This window comes from Humulus lupulus, chromosome 5 (genome assembly GCF_963169125.1).
Source record: "Humulus lupulus chromosome 5, drHumLupu1.1, whole genome shotgun sequence".
NCBI classification, from domain to species: domain Eukaryota; kingdom Viridiplantae; phylum Streptophyta; class Magnoliopsida; order Rosales; family Cannabaceae; genus Humulus; species Humulus lupulus.
In genome coordinates, this window is record NC_084797.1 from 180451315 (window position 1) to 180471708 (window position 20394).

The following is a 20394-nucleotide window of genomic DNA, read 5'->3' on the forward strand; positions in this document are numbered from 1 at the left end:
TCTTGGAACTGTATATCCAAATATTCTCCACCCCTATCAGATCACAAGATCCTTAACATTTTTCCTAATTGGTTCTGAGCCATTGCTAGGAATTCCTGAAACTTTGAAAATGTTTCTGATTTCCTATGCATTAGGTAAAGACATGAGTATCTAGAGTAATCGTCAATGAAAGTGACGAAATACTCAAAACCACCTCTAGCTTGTACATTCATAGGTCCACAAACATCTGAATGAACAAGTCCAAGTGGTTCTTTGGCCCTATCACCCTTTGCGGAGAATGGACGCTTCGTCAGTTTACCTTCTAGAGAAGATTCACAGACAGGTAATTCACCTAAGGTGAGTTCCCTCAAAGGCCCATCCTCTGTAAGTCTTTGAATCCATTCATAGCTAATGTGACCTAGTCTCAAGTGCAATAAATACGTCATATTATCGTTATCATTTTTTTGACGTTTATTGGTCTTAGGTTTAGCTACTTTGAATAAATCATTGTTAAGAGTGAGAGGTTCGTTAGGTCGTAGAATATAAAGCCCATTTTCCAAACATGCAATACACAATTGTGATCCATTGAAGAAAATAGATATATTAAAACTTGTGAAAGTCATAAAAAATTGTTCTAAGGGCAACATGGAAACTGAAATTAAATTTCTACTAAAATCCGAAATAAAAAATACATCATTTAAAATTAAAAATTTATTTCCGAACTTCAGACAAGCTCTTCCTCTAGCTTAGACCGCAACGAACGCTCCGTTCCTAACTCTAAGCTTTAAGCCGCCTTTGTCCACTTCCTCCCACGATTCAAGAAGCTGTAAGGAGTTGCAAACATGGTTGGTAGATCCAGAATCAATAATCCAAAATATTTGTCATTCTCTAAAACACATGTTTCTAAGATAAATGAGCTATAATCATTACCTTTGTTTTTCACTGCTAGAAACTTGGGGCAATCTTGTTTCCAATGCCCCTTCTCTTTGCAGTGAAAGCACTTATCTTTACCTTTCTTGTTTTTCTTGTTCTTCCCCTTAAGCGTCTGTGCACTTGGTTGTGCACTCATCTTTGCAGCCTTTGCAGGCTTGGGGTTGTTGTTTTGTCCACCTTTCCTCTTGTTTCCAGCTTTCGAAGACAAAGTTTGGTTAGCTTCAGCCTTAGCTGGACCAGCAACAACAACAATAGTCTTATTTTCTCCTCCTTTACTAGGTCCACCCATGATAGGCTCAAAAATCTGAAGCTCCTTCATGAGCTACGTCAGACCATAGTTGAGTTGATCACGAATGTGTAGACACAGTGTCATCACGTATGTGCGGAGATGGTGCTATCCAAGCAATTACGGTGCCATCACGAGCATTGACGGTGCCATCACAAACGTGCGCACACGATGCTCGTTCTGGGAATTCCTCAATCATGATGAATTTGTCACCAATCAACTCTATGTTGACATTCTGCTTCCAATTAAGGAAGTTTTCTCCAGTGAGTTTCTCCGTCGAAAGTTGAGAAAGGATGGGAGTAGACACAAACACTACTTAACTTAAAATTATAAATTATCAATAAAATAGAAATCAATTACATTTGCTCAATAAAACTTCTATTCACACAAATTTTAAATAAATAGCACAACATATACCCAAATATGTAAGATATGAGAAAAAATACCAAAATAATAATATATTTATTTCTTTAGGTTTTTAACAAATCTATGATATCCTTGTCCTGGTTGGCGAGAGTAAAAAATACCACTAGTTAAATAGAGTTGTAAACTCATCTAATAATGGACACTATTATTAACAACCTAATATTCAATCAAAATAAGAAAACAAAATCTCTTATTTTATGAGCTAGACCCACAGTTTTGATAATCACAGATTTAGTCCTAGAAGTCACCGTAGGGGTGAGTCTAGTAAAATTTGACCTATAATTATGTATCTTTCGAAATCTAACCTTGTCAAAATAACTAATGAATACCTTTCGTAGGGGGACGAATCAAAGCGTCTTGAGGCTCATTACAAAATTAAAAATAGTATTTTTATTATTTTTCAAAAATTAATGACTGGTTCTCCAAAAAATTGTAAGATTAGAATTTTTAAAACCAAATTCTAATAATTTCCTATTAATTCTAAAGTGTCACATTGAAACAAATTCAATTAATTTAGAATTAATTAGTTGCTAATCAATATTTAGGTTTAACTAATATAATGAACCTATACAATTAAGTCCAACTCAGGTAAATGAGCCTTAACAATTGGACTTGTATGGAGGAGGGCTGGGTCCAGTATGTCGTTCCCAGTACAAAGGCCCCCAAACTTCCATACAAGGTCAAAAAGACAGGAATTTATACCTTCGTTTTCTTAATTGATTAGGCCCACTATAGTCATGCAAAGCAAATGGGCCTTCACAAGTGGAATCATCGACAAGAGAGGAATTTAAAATTTACATTTTCTAATGGACTCAAATAAAACCTAACATTTTATGAATATTTTATTTGGCAAAAACCATATATCTAACAAACATATGAGCCACTGTATGCATCTAAGCCTGTTGAACCCAAAAGAGGGTGTTTTAATATTTATACTCGCAAGTGCACAAATCGTTTCGGAATAATGTTCATGTAAGTACGAGGTCGAACCCATGGGAGTTAACTAACATCAAAATAAACTATTTCAAACAAAGCAAGAAGATTCTAACCTAGTTCCAAATATTTGATGAGATTTTGTTTTAGAAAAATAAAAGACAAGTAATAAAAAGATTTAAGATTAAATAGAAAAATGTTTTTCAAATGAGATATGTAAAATAAGATTATTAAGATATTAGAATCCACAAAATGCAAGTTCAATAATATTTATAACTATATTGATTCCGAAGTTTAGATATAGTTGAAATAAATCACACTATATTTTTTTCAAAATACATTTTCTATTCAAGCACAAGTTACTTTAAAAAAGGTAGGATTTTTCTTCACTTATATAAGATATAATTTCTAAGTATTAGTTGTGTTACAACCTAATGAAACTACAAAAAATGAAGGAGATTATGTTTAGGCAAAATATGATACTTATGCTCTAAGAATTAGATGTGTACAATTTAATGAAAAACATTTAATCAAATGATATCATATTTTTGCATAATGAAGAATTAAGTGTAATATGTTTTAACAATCAATAATACATGAAAAATGCATATCTTTGATAGAAAAATCCATAAACAATGTTGTACAAATGGGAAATCAACATACAACAAAAAATACTATCTAGTTACATTTTGCTTCATCATCATCTTAATAATCTTGAAAAAGATTAGAAGCTCATAACTAGATTGAAATAAAAATTACAAAATAACATACTTGACATGCTCTTCAAGAGATGAAAATGGTTGAGAGAAAATAGTGAAAAGAAGAGAGAAAAATATGAAGTGTGGACGAGGTTGAAAAGATGAAAATGAGCTTGGAGGGGGATTGCTGAATGTGAGGTGGCAGGCGCTGAATGGTTGGTGGCATTTGACTTGGGGCTGTGCTCGGTTGGAGAAAAAGGGCAAGGAGGAGCTGCTTGGAGACGTGGGCTTGGGCCATGGAGCTTCTTTGGTATTTCAATAATACCATTTTGTTCCTTAAAAAATAACACTTTTTTTCTCTTTATTTCTTTTTTCCTTTTCTTCACTCTTTCTTGGCTCTTCAAGAACCAAAAATAAAACCATTTCCTACAAAATAAATATAAATTAAGTCATGATAAAATATTTTCAATTATAAATAATTGATATAAATTCTTTGAAAATATTAATTATAACTTAGTTTAACATTTAAGTTCAACAATACCCATGTATTTATTTATATAAAAAAATATATAATTTACAACAAAATAATTATAAAAACACAGAAAAATCTATAAAAATTGAAATGAAGCTAATAAATTCAAAAAGTAATTAAAACTTAATAATTTAATTAAAAACTTAAGAACTAAATCATTTTTAGCTTAAAAAATGTGGTAAAATAACTCTAATTTCTAGAGTTATCAAAGCCCAATTGCAAAAAAACCACATATAGTGCAAATAGACATGTTATAATTGGATGGGCCTAATCATGTTACTATATGAGCAATTCTATGAATTTATGCAAAAATATCACAATTTATTTCATTTGCAAAAATACACAATTAATTATCTAGAATTTATCCAAAAAAATTCAAATTAATTAAATTTTTACAAAAATAAGTCAATTTAAATGAAATTTATCAACAATTAACAATAGTTAATTTAAATCTCATTTATCAACAATCAACTTGGTTTAGGTTGAGTTGAAAAATATTAATTTAATTTAAATAGGATTTAAGAACAATTAACCAAAGTTAATTTAAATCCCATTTATTAAAAAAATATTTTATTAATTGGTTGAAAAAAAATGATATTTTTCAAAATTTTACCAATATTAAAATTTAAAATCAATATCTTAACTATTTTCAAAAAATATCTTGTTTTGTTACAACTGTTAGCTAATATTTTAACCATTTAAAAAAATTAATAGTTATATCAACCCTAAAATATCTCAAAACACTTAATCAAATTCAAATATCTAACTAACAATATTCAAATTATAAATATTAAAAACTATAGAATAAAAAGATATTTATATTTTCAAATAAATATTTAATAATAATATCAAGTATTTAAAAGAAAATATCTTAAATATCTGATATCTTAATTCTAATATTTTAATATATTAAAATATTTATAATTAAGTTGTTAGTTTATTTTTAAATTTGAATTTGAATCTTTGTAAAAATATCTAATTATTTAAATATCAACCAATAAAAATATCTTATCTTAAATAATAAAACAAATCTGATATTTTTTGTTTTGATTTAAATAATAAATTTTCACATTTGTAATTTTCTTCAATTTTAAAAAAAATCGGATGAATGGTACCCCGGTACTATTCATCACGCGCGCGGGCGGTGTGCACGGGGTGGTTCAAGCGGGGCATGCTTGGTGTGCGGCAGATGCGCTGGTGCACGCGCGAGCGTGCGTATGCAATGGCAGCCAGGCAAAAATTTTCGAAAAAAGTTTTTTGTTCAATTTTTCAAACCAAAAACGTTTTCTAATTAATTTTTACATTGCTTTACACAAAATAAAGCATATATAAAAATTAATAACATAGAAAACACAACAAAATAACCTAAAAATTGATAATAATCACAGAAAATCAATATGCTTCATAAAAACATTAAAATCCATCCAATTATTCAAACACGTCAAATAATCCAATTTTTAACATGTTCATGCATGAAAATAAAGATTACCAAAGACTCTGAGGCCAGTTGTTGGGAAACTTATATAGGATCTTTATTATTTTTCATATAGATCTAATATTAAACAAATCAATATGAGATAACCTAGAACATGTTTCTAAAATTGAATTCAAAGAAAAATAATGATAAGAATACTTACATTATACGCAACAGAATGAATAAGTCCTTCCTTTCATTTCTCTAACCCTTGTATCCTTTCTGTCGCAGAGTATTACCAAGAAACGGAATCAATCTTCAATTTTCTTCAAAGCCTTCCAAAGTGTAGTGTCCCATAATTTTTAATTAGCTAGATAGTAATAGTAGTTAGTAATAGTTTGTAGTATGTTAGTTTTCGTGGATTTTGGTTCAAGCCGGGACTTAGTTGGAAACTCATAGCAACAGTTATGGATTTTATAAGTTTAACCTATAGTTTAGAAATATTAATTATAACATAAGGTTTGATTAATATTACTGGTCCTAGAAATATTATTTATTATAACCTAAGGTTTATATAGAATTAATAAGAGCATGACACTTCTCATAATCATGTTTATAAAGAATTTAAGTACTTTTGATGACTAGATTAATTAAAAGAAAGATCTAGAAGCTCTAGAACCTTCCGGCAGCTGTTAGGATCATGTTTTGACTCAGTCAAAGTTGTTTAATCAATTCAAAATATGCTGAAAAAGATCAAATACGTGTTTGATATATCAACATTTGCCAATATATTGCAGTTATAGGGGCCGATATATTGCTTACGGCAGATACGAAAAACACGTTGACTTTCCACGAATGAACGAATAGGGCTCGAGAAAATGGGATTTTAAATTTAAAAACAACCATTACCTCTTGGACCTGCCTTTGAATGATTTTGACCGACATCTGGGCATCTGTTGAACGGAATTCAAATCTTTTTCATTTTATATTAATTAATTTATTCAAATTAAAAGGGGTTAGTTTCACTCCTTGAACTCTATAAATATGACCTAGTACTCAGCCAGGATAACTTTTAGAACTCAATATGGACATTATGAGTTTCTAGTCATGTCTTTTGGTCTTACTAACGCTCCAGCCACATTTTTGGATTTAATGAATCGGGTCTTCAAGGATTATTTGGAAAAATACGTCGTAGTGTTCACCGATGATATTTTAATGTACTCCAAGGACGAAGTTGAGCATGAGGAACATTTAAGAATGACCATGTTGCGACTGAAGGAGCATAAACTTTACGCCAAGTTCAAGAAGTGCAAATTTTTGCTATCCCAAGTAGCATTCCTCAGCCACATAGTATCCAAGGATGGAGTTGCTGTAGACCCAGCTAAGGTAGAGTCTGTGAAGGATTGGCCAAGACCTAAGAATGCGTCAGCTGTTAGAAGTTTTCTCGGGCTAGCAGGCTATTATCGGAGGTTTGTAAAAGGCTTTTCTAAGATATCCACTCCACTTACCAACCTGACCCAGAAACAACTGAAGTTCAACTAGGTGGATAGATGTTAAGAGATCTTCCAGTTGCTAAAGGATAAGTTATGCTCAGCACCAGTACTTTGTGTACCGACACCCAACGACAAGTTTGTAGTAAATTGTGATGTGTCAAAGCAAGGTTTGGGTTGTGTGCTAATGCATAATGACAAAATGATAACCTACGCCTCAAGGAAGTTGAAGGAATACGAGCAACGCTATCCAACGCATGATATGGAGTTGGCAGTGGTGGTCTTCGCATTGAAAATCTGGCGCCAATATCTTTATGGAGAACAGTGTGAGATTTATATGGACCACAAGAGCTTAAAGTATTTCTTCACGCAGAAGGAGCTCAACATGAGGCAGCGCAAAAGGATAGAACTAGTAAAATATTATGACTGCAAAATCCTATACCACTCAGGAAAAGAAAACGTAGTTTCTGATGTGCTAAGTAGGAAGAGTTATGGGACTCTAACAACAATATCCAGAATAGAAAAGTCGTTCATCAATGCCGAAATAGAATTATTCATTGGTAAACTGGCTAATTTTTCCATCTAGTCAAGTTTGTTAGAAGATATACGGATCAGGCAAGGGCATGATGACACATTAGTATCTCACATAGCTGCCGTCAAAGAAGGCAAGGCCACAAATTTCTCTATATCAGGATAGGGGTTCTTGAGATACAAGGACCAGGTATGCATGCCGAATGACTATGGGATCAAGATGAAGATTTTAGAAGAGGCACACAGTACTCCATACACAGTTCACCTAGGGTCGACCAAGATGACTCACGACCTTAAGGCATTGTATTGGTGGCCAAGAATGAAGAGAGACGTAGCAGAATATGTGTCTAAATGCTTAGTATGCCAGCAAGTGAAAGCAAATCATCAACGACCTGCATGCTTATTGCAACCATTTAGTATCCCAGAATAAAAGTGGGAAGACATAGCCATGGACTTCGTGATAGGAATACCATGAACAAATAGACAGCACGACTCGGCTTTGGTAGTAGTAGATAGACTAACCAAGTCAGCTCACTTCCTACCTGTTAAGACTACGCACACAGCAGACCAGTACGCATACATTTATGTCCGAGAAATAGTACGACTGCATGGAATCCCTAAGACCATAGTATCCGATAGAGGATGGGTGTTTACATTGAGATTTTGGGGAAGCTTGCAGTAGGCCATGGGTACCAAGTTAAGTCTTTGCACGCCATTTCATCCTCAAACTGACGGTCAGTCCGAGCGTACCATACAGATTTTACAAGATATGTTGCGTGCTTGTGTACTTAATTTCAGAGGATCATGGAGTAAGTATTTGCCACTAATAGAGTTCTCCAACAACAATAGCTACCAGTAAATGATCGGGGTGGCACCCTATGAGTTACTTACTGGAAGGAGGTGTCGATCATCGCTACATGGGGACAAGGTAGGAGAAAGACAACTTCTGTTATATTATTTCATATAATATAATGTTAGATTAAATAATGTGACAAAATGTGATTTGTCACACCTTGTAACATATTATTGAGAGTCACAAAATTAGACACATGTGTGTGCCCAAATGTGACATATTTTGGAGTTACAAAATTAGTTACAAATTTGTAACACCCAAATATTACCCAATAATGTGTATATTATATGTTATGCATTTGAGATTGGATTTCACAAAGCCATGATGAAATATGGCTGTTGGAGACATGTTTTTAACTCCCAATATGTGTTTGGAGGTTACAAAAACATGTGGGAAAAGATTTGAGACGTTTTGGAAAAATGACTTTTTTGTGCTGAAAATGGACTGTGGTCGCGGCCATTGAATTTCAGTCGCCGTGGCCTGGGGGACAGAAGCTAGTGGTCGCGGCCAGTGAGGCTGACAACCTATATGATTTTTCAGTTTTTTCCAAATTGAACGGTTCTAACATCCCAAATAACTCCCAAATCTCCATTTTAATTCCATAAACATCTAATTAAACATTGGTAACAGCCATGGGGGTTGGTGAAATTTGAAATTCAAAAGGGTATCTCAAACTCTATAAATAGGAGCCTAATGCTCACTTGTAAGACACACCATTTTCCATCCACAAAGCACTTGGCTGGAAAATACACCATAGAGGCTTGATAATTCTAGAGAGCTATTTCCTTGAGAGATCCATTAGTGCTTACAGAATAAGGAGAAATAAGCTTTTGGACAAAGGTTTTTAACCTTGTTCAAGTTGGTGATCCCCACTACTCTACACATTAGTTGTGTGAGAGTTTGTCCCTTTTATTGGTTTTCTTTTCATTCTGTTGTTCTTCTTGTATTATTAGTGTATTAAGTTTGTAATCCTCTACTTCTATTTCTATTCACATATTCATTGGTATCTTTTGTTTTAGGGTTTTTGTTCTTATAATTCTCTTCCTTCTCTTATTTCTATTTACTTGTATTTTGAGCAATTGAGTTATAATATTTATTTAATCAACTACCTTGTCTATTGTATTTTTTTTGCATAGAGTTGTATTTTGGTTTTTCCATTTTTCCATTGAGCAATAACATATATTCTCTAACAACTTCTTGGACCCGAAGCTGTTAGAGAGGCTCAAGATGCAGTAGCGCTGATTAGAAAGCGTATGCTCGCGGCTCAGAGCCGACAGAAAAGTTATGCGGATGCCAAGCAGCGTGATGTGGAATTCAAAGTTGGAGATCAAGTTTTCTTAAAGATATCTCCTATGAAAGGTGTGAAGAAGTTTGGGAAGAAAGGCAAGCTTAGTCCCTAGTTTATAGGTACTTTAGAGATATTGGACAAGGTGGGAACAATTGCAAATAGATTAGCCCTACCGCCAGCTCTAGCAAATAGTCACAATGTGTTCCACATATCTAGCAGATAGCTGCGTAGATATGTGTCAGAACCATCTCATGTCCTCAAGTACGATACGATAGCAGTCCAGAAAGACTTGAATTACGAGGAATGACTGGTTAGCATCCTAGATAGAGGGATACAGGAATTATGATCTAAGAGTATTCCGATAGTCAAGGTCCTATGGAGTAATAGTTCTGAACGAGAGGCAATGTGGGACTAGGAGGAAGACATGTTGGCACGTTATCCGAAATTGTTTGGTAAGTAAATTTCGGGGATGAAATTCTTGTTAGTAAGGGAGAATTATAGTGTCCCAGAATTTTTACTTAGCTAGATAGTAGTAGTAGTTAGTGGTAGTTGTAGTATGTTAGTTTTCGTTGATTTTGTTTCAAGCCGGGACTTAGTTGGAAACTCATAGGAACAGTTATGGATTTTATAAGTTTAACCTATAGTTTAGAAATATTAATTAGAACATAAGGTTTGATTGATATTGCAGGTTTTAGAAATATTATTTATTATAACCTAAGGTTTAAATAGAATTAATAAGAGCATGACACTTGTCATAATCATGTTTATTTAGGATTTAAGTATTTTTGGTGAATAGTTTAATTAAAAGAAAGATCTGGAAGCTCTAGAACCTTCCAGCAACTATTAGGATCACGTTTTGACTCAGTCAAAGATGTTTAATCAATTCAAAATATGCTAAAAAAATGCAATTACGTGTTTGATATATCAACGTATGCCCATATATCGCAGCTATAGAGGCCGATATATCGCCTACGGAAGATACGGAAAACACGTCGACTTCGCTGGAACGAACGAGCAGGGCTCGGGAAAATGGTCTAGGCGATATATTGCCCAAGGTATGCGATATATCACCCTAGTTCATTTATTTTGGAAGTTTGGGATTTTTAAATTTAAAGACAGCCATAATCACTTGGGCCTGCCTTTGAACGATTTTGACCAAGTTCTGGGCATCTGTTGAACAAAAATTCAAATCTTTTTTCATTTTATATTAATTTATTTATTCAAATTAAAAAGGGTTAGTTTAACTCCTTGAACTCTATAAATAGGACCTAGTAGTCAACCATTTTCTTTATTCTTTAAGTATTCTTCATAACCTCCAAGCTGCTAAGAATACTATAGAGAGAAACACTTGGGTTTTGGGTTAAAAGCTTTTCCAATCTAAGCTTTTCTAAACACTTGGGAAGTGAGATATAGTGTTATTTCGGTATTGAGGTGTAGATCAAAGTCATAATTATCCAAGGTATTCTTATCCTTAAGTTCAGTTTTCCATAGTTCTTTAGTTTTCTTTTATTTTCTTTAAGATCCAAAATCTTATTTAATTCTTGATTAGGTATTTAAGTTTCTTGAAAATTAAGGTTATTTTCGGTAAGTTTCTACTCAGATGGTTCAGTTTTCTTTTCATCTCTTTTTCTTTAGAAAATCATAGTTTTACTGTTGGTTTAGGAGTGTTCCAAATCATGTTCTTGTTCCCAAATATCTCAGTTTTGTAAGGAAAATATGTTAGCTTATATGTGTTTATAGGTTTATGTTATGATATGTTTTATGCTATGACATGTATATGTATAAATATGTTGTAGTCCTTGGGCATATGACTTGCTTAGATAGCAAGAGTCAAGAATATGTTTTGTAGTCGCTTGGGCATATGACTTGCTTAAATAGCAATCCCCAAGAATTTTTATCATTTTCATGGTTTAGAGTTATGATTTACCCTACCTCGATTAGTAGATAGAGGACCTAGATGGGTTATCATATACTATAGTTGTGATCTAACCTACCTCGATTAGTAGACAGAAGACCTAGATAGTTTTATCACATACCATGTTAATGAGTTAATGACCATTAATATTGTAGTCCTATATGATATACATTTTTATAGTCATATGTTTATGATATAGTCATCTGTTTATGATTTTTGATATATGCTGTTAGTTGATTTTCCTTGTTGAGCATTAGGCTCATTCCTTTATTTTTAGCATAATGCCGGAAAACGAATATGGAAGGCGGGAAGGATTCGTGGCAGCTTGGTATGTGTGTTGAGGATGAATGGATTGAATGGACTACTGGACGATCGAGGATGACGTTTTTTTAAGTCTTTTAAATTATGTTTTGATGTATTTTTACATTCAGTATAAACTATTAAAGTTTATGTTTTATGTTTTATGTTTTATAAACAATGGGATCCCATACCATAGCACATTTTATATTTTTACCTTATTTTGTATATGGTACAATATGTTTGGTTTTAAATAAAGTTATGTTATTTCTTATGTATGTATTCAAATTAGTAGCTATGTCATGTAGCTTTTAATGATCCGAGGTCTTAGAAATAGTCGGGTCATTACAATATCAGAAAATTTTGTATTCATTTAGGATAATATGATATTGTATGTGTACGAACGAATTAAGATCATATATAATGAATAAAATTGTCAATAACATATTAAAGTACGAAATCTTTAATGAATGGTTGCCAGTACGGTTTACTAAGCATATGAGATGCAAGCAATCTAGATTTGGTTTACTAATATAGATTGACATCTTGGTAAATGTACTTTATATAATAGTGATTGTATATGACAAGACCAATGTGTATTAATTGCCTTTATAAACTTACCGTATGCCATAAAGATTTAATTCATATCTTAATAGATAATCAATTGTAGATCAGTCTAAATCCTGTGTTATCATGAACTCCTCTTTATGTTTATTGGATCTTTTGATTCAATCGTTAAGGAATCATAATACAATTAGGCTAGTGACTTTTGTTTTGGAGATTCAATATCATGAATGGATGGGAGCATGATTTTACAATAATGGAATCCCTGCTTTCCTAACGGATTGAATATTGGTTCTCTTAAGGGTTAATTCGTGGATAGAGTAGTTATTGAGCTCAAATATATAATAGTACTTAAGGAACATGAGGTCATTAGAAGGGTAAAACGATAATTCTTGAACGGCTCTAATCAACGAACCAATAAATGGAGGGCATAACTACATTTATTGATTATATCATTGGACTACAAGATAAAACTCTGTAAATATAGTTCTATAATTACTTAGAGTGCAATTCCATATTTATAGTGGAGTAACAATGGAATTAATAAATAATATTATTTAATTATAGAGTTCAATTAATAGTCTGGTTTATTAGAGCTTCGTATTATAGGTCTATGGTCCCCGAGTCGCCTCTGTCCTACACTGTCAAGGGTAAAAATGTCAGAGGCTAGATTAATGGAGAAAATGACTAAATTGCAATGGAATTAGATTTCTAGGGCAAAGTAATAATTATTTGATAATTATGTGCAATTAATTAATTATGAATGAATGAATTATTTAACTAATTAGTTTTTATTTGAGAAACTTTATATTAGTTAAAATAAATATTAATTAGTGTTTGGATTAATATTTAAGAGAGTTAATTATTATCTAAGTATAAGATAAATATTCAAATTGATAGTTTTAAGATATGGTTAATTTTGAATTAATTGATATTTATTTTTGGGAATAAATATATTGTCTTAAAATTAATTAAATTAACAAAATGAGAAAAATTAGGGAGACAGTGCAATGGCTCACGCAACTCATTGTCTCGCACAGTGAGTGGCGCCACTTCGTGGTGCTACCAATCCCTAGGATTTGAATTTTGAATTTCAAATTTATTTGTTTATTTAATTAGTATTTTAAATTTGATATAAATAAATAATTAAAATAAAAGATAACTAATCAGTTTGAATTACTAAAATTAAAGAAAAATTAAATTATTTTATTTTATCTTTATAAATCTAAAAAGAAGTGATTCTTTCAGAGAAGTTGTTTAATTTGTTATCAGACTCTCTCAGAAAAGTAACGATAGAATTTTCTAGGCTTGAAAATTCTAGACCTTTATACAAGTCTTCTCTCTTCTCCAAAATCTCTAGATCTCATGTGAATACTACGTGCCAACACATATCCTTTTGTGTTTTAGGAACGACTTTGAAGACTAAGGTATGAGTCTTCATTGGATAGGAAGATCGTTTGATTATACTAAAAGACTCAAGGAATCTTGATAGGCTATAAGAGGTCATCTAATTTTCCTTGTATGTGTTGATTTAATGTATAAGTATATGTATTGATCCTGGCTTGGTATTAATGATTTTTTAAAATTCCCCTACCTCACCATCTGCTTTAGAGAAGTGAGAAAAGTTATGCCAAGTCTGTCACGTGCTCCGTGGAGGTCTTGGACATGAGCAACATGTCGTCTTCATATACCTCAATGTTCCAACCAAGCTCGTTCTTGAATATCTTGTTCACTTGCCTTTGATGAGTGGCCTCTGCATTTTTAAGGTCAAAAGGCATCACTTTGTAACAATAAATGCTTTTATCTATTCAAAAGCTAGTGTGCTCCTCGTCTTCGACATCCATGGAGATTTGATTGTAACCAGAGTACGCGTCCATAAATGTCAATAGTTCGTACTCAAAGGTGGCGTCCACACTCTAATCAATCCCCAATAAGGGGAAACAATAGGTGTGCACAAAAAAATTGCTAATTCGCCCCACCCTCCCAACCTATCAAAATTCTCCTGCTTTGAACTTGCCCATTAAATAACCGGCTGAAATTGGGTTGGGTTCAACCTAGCTAGCCACAAGAAAGGTTGGGTGTGGGTTGCAATAATATAAGGCGGGTCCAACCCACGCTCGCTACATAAGTTTTTTGTATATATATATTTTATTAATAATCTAAACCTAATAATACAACTCATAAATTGTTCATTGAAAATTATAAAGTTTGCTACCCTTTTAATTTGTTTAATGGAAATATTAAATTTTGGGATGTGAATCATTGTATTGTTTATATTTATACATATATATATATATATGTTTATAGGGGTTTTTCATAAATATACTTTTTGTTGTTGTTTTTTTTTTACTTTTTTACAGTTTCTGATTTTTTTCTCAAAAATACTACCTTAAGTTTTTAAAAATATGATTTTCAAAGTTTTTTATTTACAAAAATACGGTGTCATAAAAAGAAACTAAAAAATAACAATTGGACAACAACTAGATATCAACCCACTGCAAACTAACTCATTAAAAAATAACAATTGGACAATAATTAGAAGTCAACCCAATGCATACTAACACATTTTTAAAAAAATTCAAAATATATCTGAAAAATAACTAAACAATAATTAGTCATCAACACAACAACAAAAAAACATACATAAACTTAAAAAACTAAAATAACAACCTGAAAACAACTTTTCATAAACCTAAACAACACAAAAAAAACTAAAAACAACTAAAAAACAACACAAAAGAAGTAAAATAGGCTCAAACATGTTCTGGGGGTGGTTGTTTGACGAAGCTGGCTGATAAACTAATTAGGCTCAACATGTGCTAAAGAGATTCAACTGGAGGATTACGGGGGATGTTGGGTGTCATTTTGAAAAAAGTAAAATTCGGTTCCAGCAAGCCCAGAATGCTTTGTTTGCTGATCCTAGAAATACCTATTTGGTCTTGGCAGAAAGAGAAGCTTATTTGGATTATAGAAGGCAAGAGAAAATTTTTGAGAGTTTTCTTCGTCAAAAGAGTAAAATCACTTGGCTTCGCTTTGAGGATGACAATACAACTTATTTTCATGCTAGTTTGAAGAAAAGGAAGATGACCAATCGCATAGTTTCTTATATTTTAGATGATGGTTCTATTGTCAATGATTACGAGAAGGTAACTCACCATTTCCTTCATCATTTTCAGAGCTTCATGGGCTGTGTGAGCAGAGCTAATGGTCATATTGATATGCAAAGTATCACTTGTGGTCCGATTTTAGATCTTGATTCCCAAATGGATCTAATTAAACCTTTCACTTTTCATGATGTTAAAGTGGCCCTCTTTAGCATTCATCCAGTTAAAAGTCCTAGTCCTGATGGGTATGGGGCTAGTTTTTTCAATGATATGTGGAAAGAAATTGGCAGGGAGGTTTCACTGGCTGTCCTTAAGTTTTTTGAGACGGGTTTAATTCCCGAAAGTTTAAATGATACTCTTTTGGTGCTGATTCTGATGGTGGATCAGCCTTTTAACACTGTTGATTTTAGACCAATAACTTGTTGTACTACCATCTATAAATGCATTTCTAAGATGCTTTGTAGTAGGCTTGCTTCAGTTCTTCCTTCTTTGATTAATCCTAATCAAGGTGCGTTTATTAAGCATAGATCTCTTGCCTACAATGTTCTAATATTTCAAGATTTGATTAAGGGGTACAATAGGAAAAATAGCTCTCCTAGGTGTGCTATGAAGATTGACCTTAGCAAAGCATATGATTCGATTGATTGGGACTTCTTGAGAAATTTATTAAATGTTCTTTGCTTTCCTAGTACATTTATTTGTTGGATCATGATTTTCTTAAGAGGTACCTCCTAGTCGTTATTGTTAAATGGTAGATTCCAAGGGCAGTTTAAGGGTGGTAAAGGGCTTAGGAAAGGAGATCCTATCTCTCCTTTGCTCTTTGTCATTGTAATGGATTACCTTACTCGAATGTTAATGAAAGCCTCCAAAGATAAAGGTTTCAGATTTTATCCTATGTGCAAATCTCTCAACCTTGTTAATCTTTGCTTTGCGGATGATTTGCTTATTTTTTGCAAGGCTAATTCTCAATCTGTGCAAATTTTTCATAAAGCGCTAGCTGAGTTCAACTTGGCTTCAGGCCTGTCTATCAACCATAGTAAATCTCGTATTTACTTTGGTGGGCTGTCCGATTCTGCTAAGATGTCTGTTTTGAGTTGTACTAATCTGTAGAAGGGTTCCTTTCCTCTGAAGTATCTTGTTGTCCCTCTTAGGCCTACCAAATGTAAGGCCTCTAACTTTGAATTTATCCTCAAGAAGATTAGAATGTGTCTAAATTCCTGGGCCAGCCGAAACCTGTCCTATGCTGGTAGAACTCAGTTAATTCAATATGTCTTATTGGGAATTAGAAACTATTGGATGAATATTTTTATGTTGCCTCAAGATGTGGTTAGAGATATTGATCGTTTGTGTAGAAATTACTTGTGGGGTGAGAAGGGATCCCGCAGCAAATTTCACCTGGCTTCTTGTGAATTTGTCTATCGTCCAAAAGCTTATGGAGGTCTGGGTTTTCAAGAAAGGCCTGTTTGGAATAAGGTTTTGATTGCAAAGTTTCTCAGGGCTATTTATTATAAACAAGTCCAATTGTGGGTGAAATGGGTGAACACCATATACTTAAAAGGAGTGCCAATCAGGGACTATACTTTGAAACAAGATGATAGCTGGTATTGGAGGAAATTGATCAAGATGAGTCATTTTGTGTCAGGGCCAGCTTTGGCAGCTACTGTAGTGCACAGTCATCTAAGGTTGGGTAAGCTGTATACTCAATTTATTTCTGGTGCGAAGATTGATTATGGGCCTTCAGTTTGGTGTAAACTTTCAGTTCCTAAGCACCGTTTTGTTCTGTGGCAAGCTGTCAATAACCACTTACTCACTAGAGATTTACTCCATATTTCTCATGTGAACATTCCTTCTTTGACCTGCCCTGTTTGCACTCAGGTTAATGAATCTCATTCGCACCTCTTTTTTTGAGTGTATTTTCTCTGAGAAGATCAGGCAGGCTATTGCTAGCTAGTTGGGATAGGCAATTTGGCCTGGTAATTCTAATCATTGACATGTTTGGTTGGCTGGTTGTAGGCGAGATTGGCTAGGCTAGGTGGTTTCTGCTTCTCTTGCAGCTGCTGTCTATTTTATCTGGTTTAATAGGAACAAATGTTATTTTGATAATAGTTTTTATTCTGTTTCCAAAATTGACCAATTGATTCGGTTTTCTATCAAAACCAGAGTGCTTAATTCCAATACTAGGAAGTTGTCTGCTAGAGAGAGACAAATGTTAGACTTTGTTACTAGTTTGTATTTTTGTTTTTGGGGGAGCTTTTGCTCTGGCCTTTGTTTGTAACTTGTTGGTTTGTTCAATACATTTTCCTTTCTTGATCAAAAAGCAAAAAGAAAGAAGAAAAACAGGCAAAATCGTAAAAATGTATAAATTTCCTTAAAATCGTAAAAGTGAAAAAAAAAACTTTCTAAGTCTATAAAAATTAAAAAATTTTAGTGAAATTAAGTGTATTATGTAAATTTCCCATATTTATATTAGTCCAAAGATTTAACTTATTTTCTAATGGAAGCTTTCGTTGTTATGAGATTAATGGCGGTAACTTAGGAATTGTATATAAAAACTTGTTTAGGAAAAATATTTGAAAAAAGAAATAGTGTAACTTGTATTGATGTTTAAATATTAGTGAAATTTTTCATAATAAAACTGAAATTGTTGAAATTATTAATGAGTGAATTAACGAGTTTAATACAACTTATAATTTGTATAAATTAGATAATTATTATACTAATTATTAGCACTTTTTGTGAAGTTTTAAATTTTATCAAGTTATTATTCATGATGACATTGATGAGTAAAGAAGGTATAAGTTTGAACTTTATATACTTTTGTTTTTTGTTTTTTTTAAAAATATCATAAGTTGATAATTTTAAACTTTAAATCTACCCATCCTGCCTAAAAACCGCATAAATCCGCCCATAAAAAAACTGTCAAAACTGCACACTTGGTGGGTAGTTATGGGTTGCATTTTTCTAAAACCTCCAAATAAAAAAAACTGCACAAACCGCCAAAAACCCGCCCGCCGTGCACCCCTAGGAAACAGTCCTTGGTGTAGGCCTTATTCAGGTAAGTAAAGTCGATGTAGGTCATCGAGGTCCCATTGGGCATAGGGACCAGCACCGGCTTTGCCAACCACTTGGAATATTGGGCTTCCTTATAAACCCATTCCCGAGAAGCTTATCAACTTCCACTTTTAGCGCTTCTGCTCTAGTCGGGTCAAGTAACTTTCTATTTTGTTGCACTGAGGCAACATTGAGATCCTCGCTCAAGGCGTGGTAGATGATGTTAGGGTCAATTCCCATCATGTCTGTGCGAGACCATGCGACCACATCCTGGTTCATGCAAAGGAAACCCACTATTGCTTCTCGGACCTCCGCCTTCAAGTGTCTTGCCACCTTTGTCTTCCTTTCTAGGTTGGCTTCATCGAGGATGACCTCTTCCAACTCCAACATGGGCTCTATTTCCCTGTCATCACTAACTCTGTGGTCCAACTCGTTAGGCTCCTCTCGCTCTTCGAGGACAGCCTAGACCTCTATATCCTCCAGGGGATGTTGCTCGAGAGCTTCTGCCTCAATCACCATTATTAAGTGTTTGAGGGACACATTGTAGCACTGGCAGGATTCTTTCTGGTCCTCGCGGACTGCAGCGATCCCCGCTTTAGTGGGGAAATTCATGTACAGGTGCCTGATGGATGTGGAGACTCAAAACTCCACCAAGGTTGGTCGGCCCATGATGGTGTTGTAAGCGGAGCAGTCCACTACCACGAATGTGAAATATTTAAATGCCGACCTAGGCACTTATCACAGGGTCACTGGCAATTTGATTTGTCCCATTGGGATCAGTCCTCCCCCTGAGAAGCCATATAGTGTCGAGGTACACGGGGCAAGGTCATTTGTTGTCAATCTTATCCTTTTTAAAGCTTGCTTTAGTATGATGTTCACTGAGCTCCCGTTGTCAACATGGATTCCAGAAACCATCTTTTTGGCAATCTGGGTCTTGATTACTAGATGATAATGATGGGGGAAGTGCACTCTTTGAGCATCTTCTTCGATGAATGTGATGACTTGGACTGTCATACGAGGCATCTGTGCTGAGAGCTGTACCAATGTACAAACTTCATCATTGTGAGTGAGAGCTCGTGCATATCTGTGAACACAGCAAACCGGACATGTTCCTAAAGGACCCAAGCCCCACACAGAGCATTCGTGAGACTGACCAGTCTCTCCCCACATAGAGCCTCGCCACCATAGGAGGCCTCGCGCCACCAGCCGCGGGCCTCGCTCGCATGCTTTGTAGGAGGGCCTCGCGCACCACAGGAGGCCTCACTCGCATGCTTCGCAGGAGGGCCTCGTGCACCAAAGGTGGCCTCGCTCGCATGCTTCGACAGAGGGCCTCGTGCACCATAGGAGGCGTCACGCAACCAGTCGCATTCCTCGCTCGCATGCTTTGCAGGAGGGCCTCGCGTACCATAGGAGGCCTCACGCCACCAGCCGCGGGCCTTGCTCGCAAGCTTCGCAGGAGGGCCGCGCGCACCATAGGAGGCCTCACGCCACCAGCCGCGGGCCTCGCTCACACGCTTTGCAGGAGGGCCTTGCACACCATAGGAGGCCTTGTGCCACCACCCGTGTGCCTTGCTCGCATGCTTCGAACAAGGGCCACGCGAACCATAGGAGGGCCTCGCGCCACCTGTCGCGTGCCTGACTCGCATGCTTCGCAGGAGGGCCTTGCGCACCATCCCATCTTGCGAGGCCATGCCTCTATGATATAAGTATATGCCCCACTGAAGAGGCCCTCCTTTATTTTCTAAGGAAGGTGTCACTTGCGGGGGGCGACTCCCTCATGCTTATCTCACTTAAGGCTATAAATCCTCTTATATTAAGCAAAGTAAAAAAGGGATTGGAATAAGGGTGTATCTTGGATATACGAGAGCAACCATCAGGTACAAGGTACACGTACGGGAACAGGTTGTACGACCATGAGGAGCACAGAGGCGTAACCCTGACATCCATCTCTAGCAAGTAGTGGAAGTACGAGGAGTGGTGACAAGGCCTGCATGTCTCTACCATATATCAGAGCCGACACCACAACCACCTGTGCCACTACGTCTGGTGCCACCTCTCTAACGCTCGTACCAAATAAGTAGTGGAGGCATCCCCACGAAC

At 34.9% G+C, this 20394-nt stretch overlaps 1 protein-coding gene across 1 annotated transcript; it reads left to right on the top strand.

Moving 5' to 3' along the window:
• The first annotated feature begins 277 nt into the window (after window positions 1-277).
• Window positions 278-17151, top strand: LOC133779742 (uncharacterized). Its single transcript, XM_062219658.1, has 4 exons — window positions 278-322; window positions 15031-15842; window positions 15999-16325; window positions 16530-17151. Exons 1-4 carry the CDS (start codon window positions 278-280, stop codon window positions 17149-17151), a joined length of 1806 nt encoding a protein of 601 aa, XP_062075642.1.
• Window positions 17152-20394: the final 3243 nt, after the last annotated feature.

Coding starts and splice junctions, on each gene's coding strand:
- LOC133779742 (XM_062219658.1), top strand. CDS start 278: ATGGACGCTTCGTCAGTTTACCTTCTAGAGAAGATTCACAGACAG. Junction 15,843..15,998: donor AGGAAAAATAGCTCTCCTAG/GTGTGCTATGAA, acceptor GTTAAATGGTAG/ATTCCAAGGGCAGTTTAAGG. Junction 16,326..16,529: donor CTGTCCGATTCTGCTAAGAT/GTCTGTTTTGAG, acceptor ATTGGGAATTAG/AAACTATTGGATGAATATTT.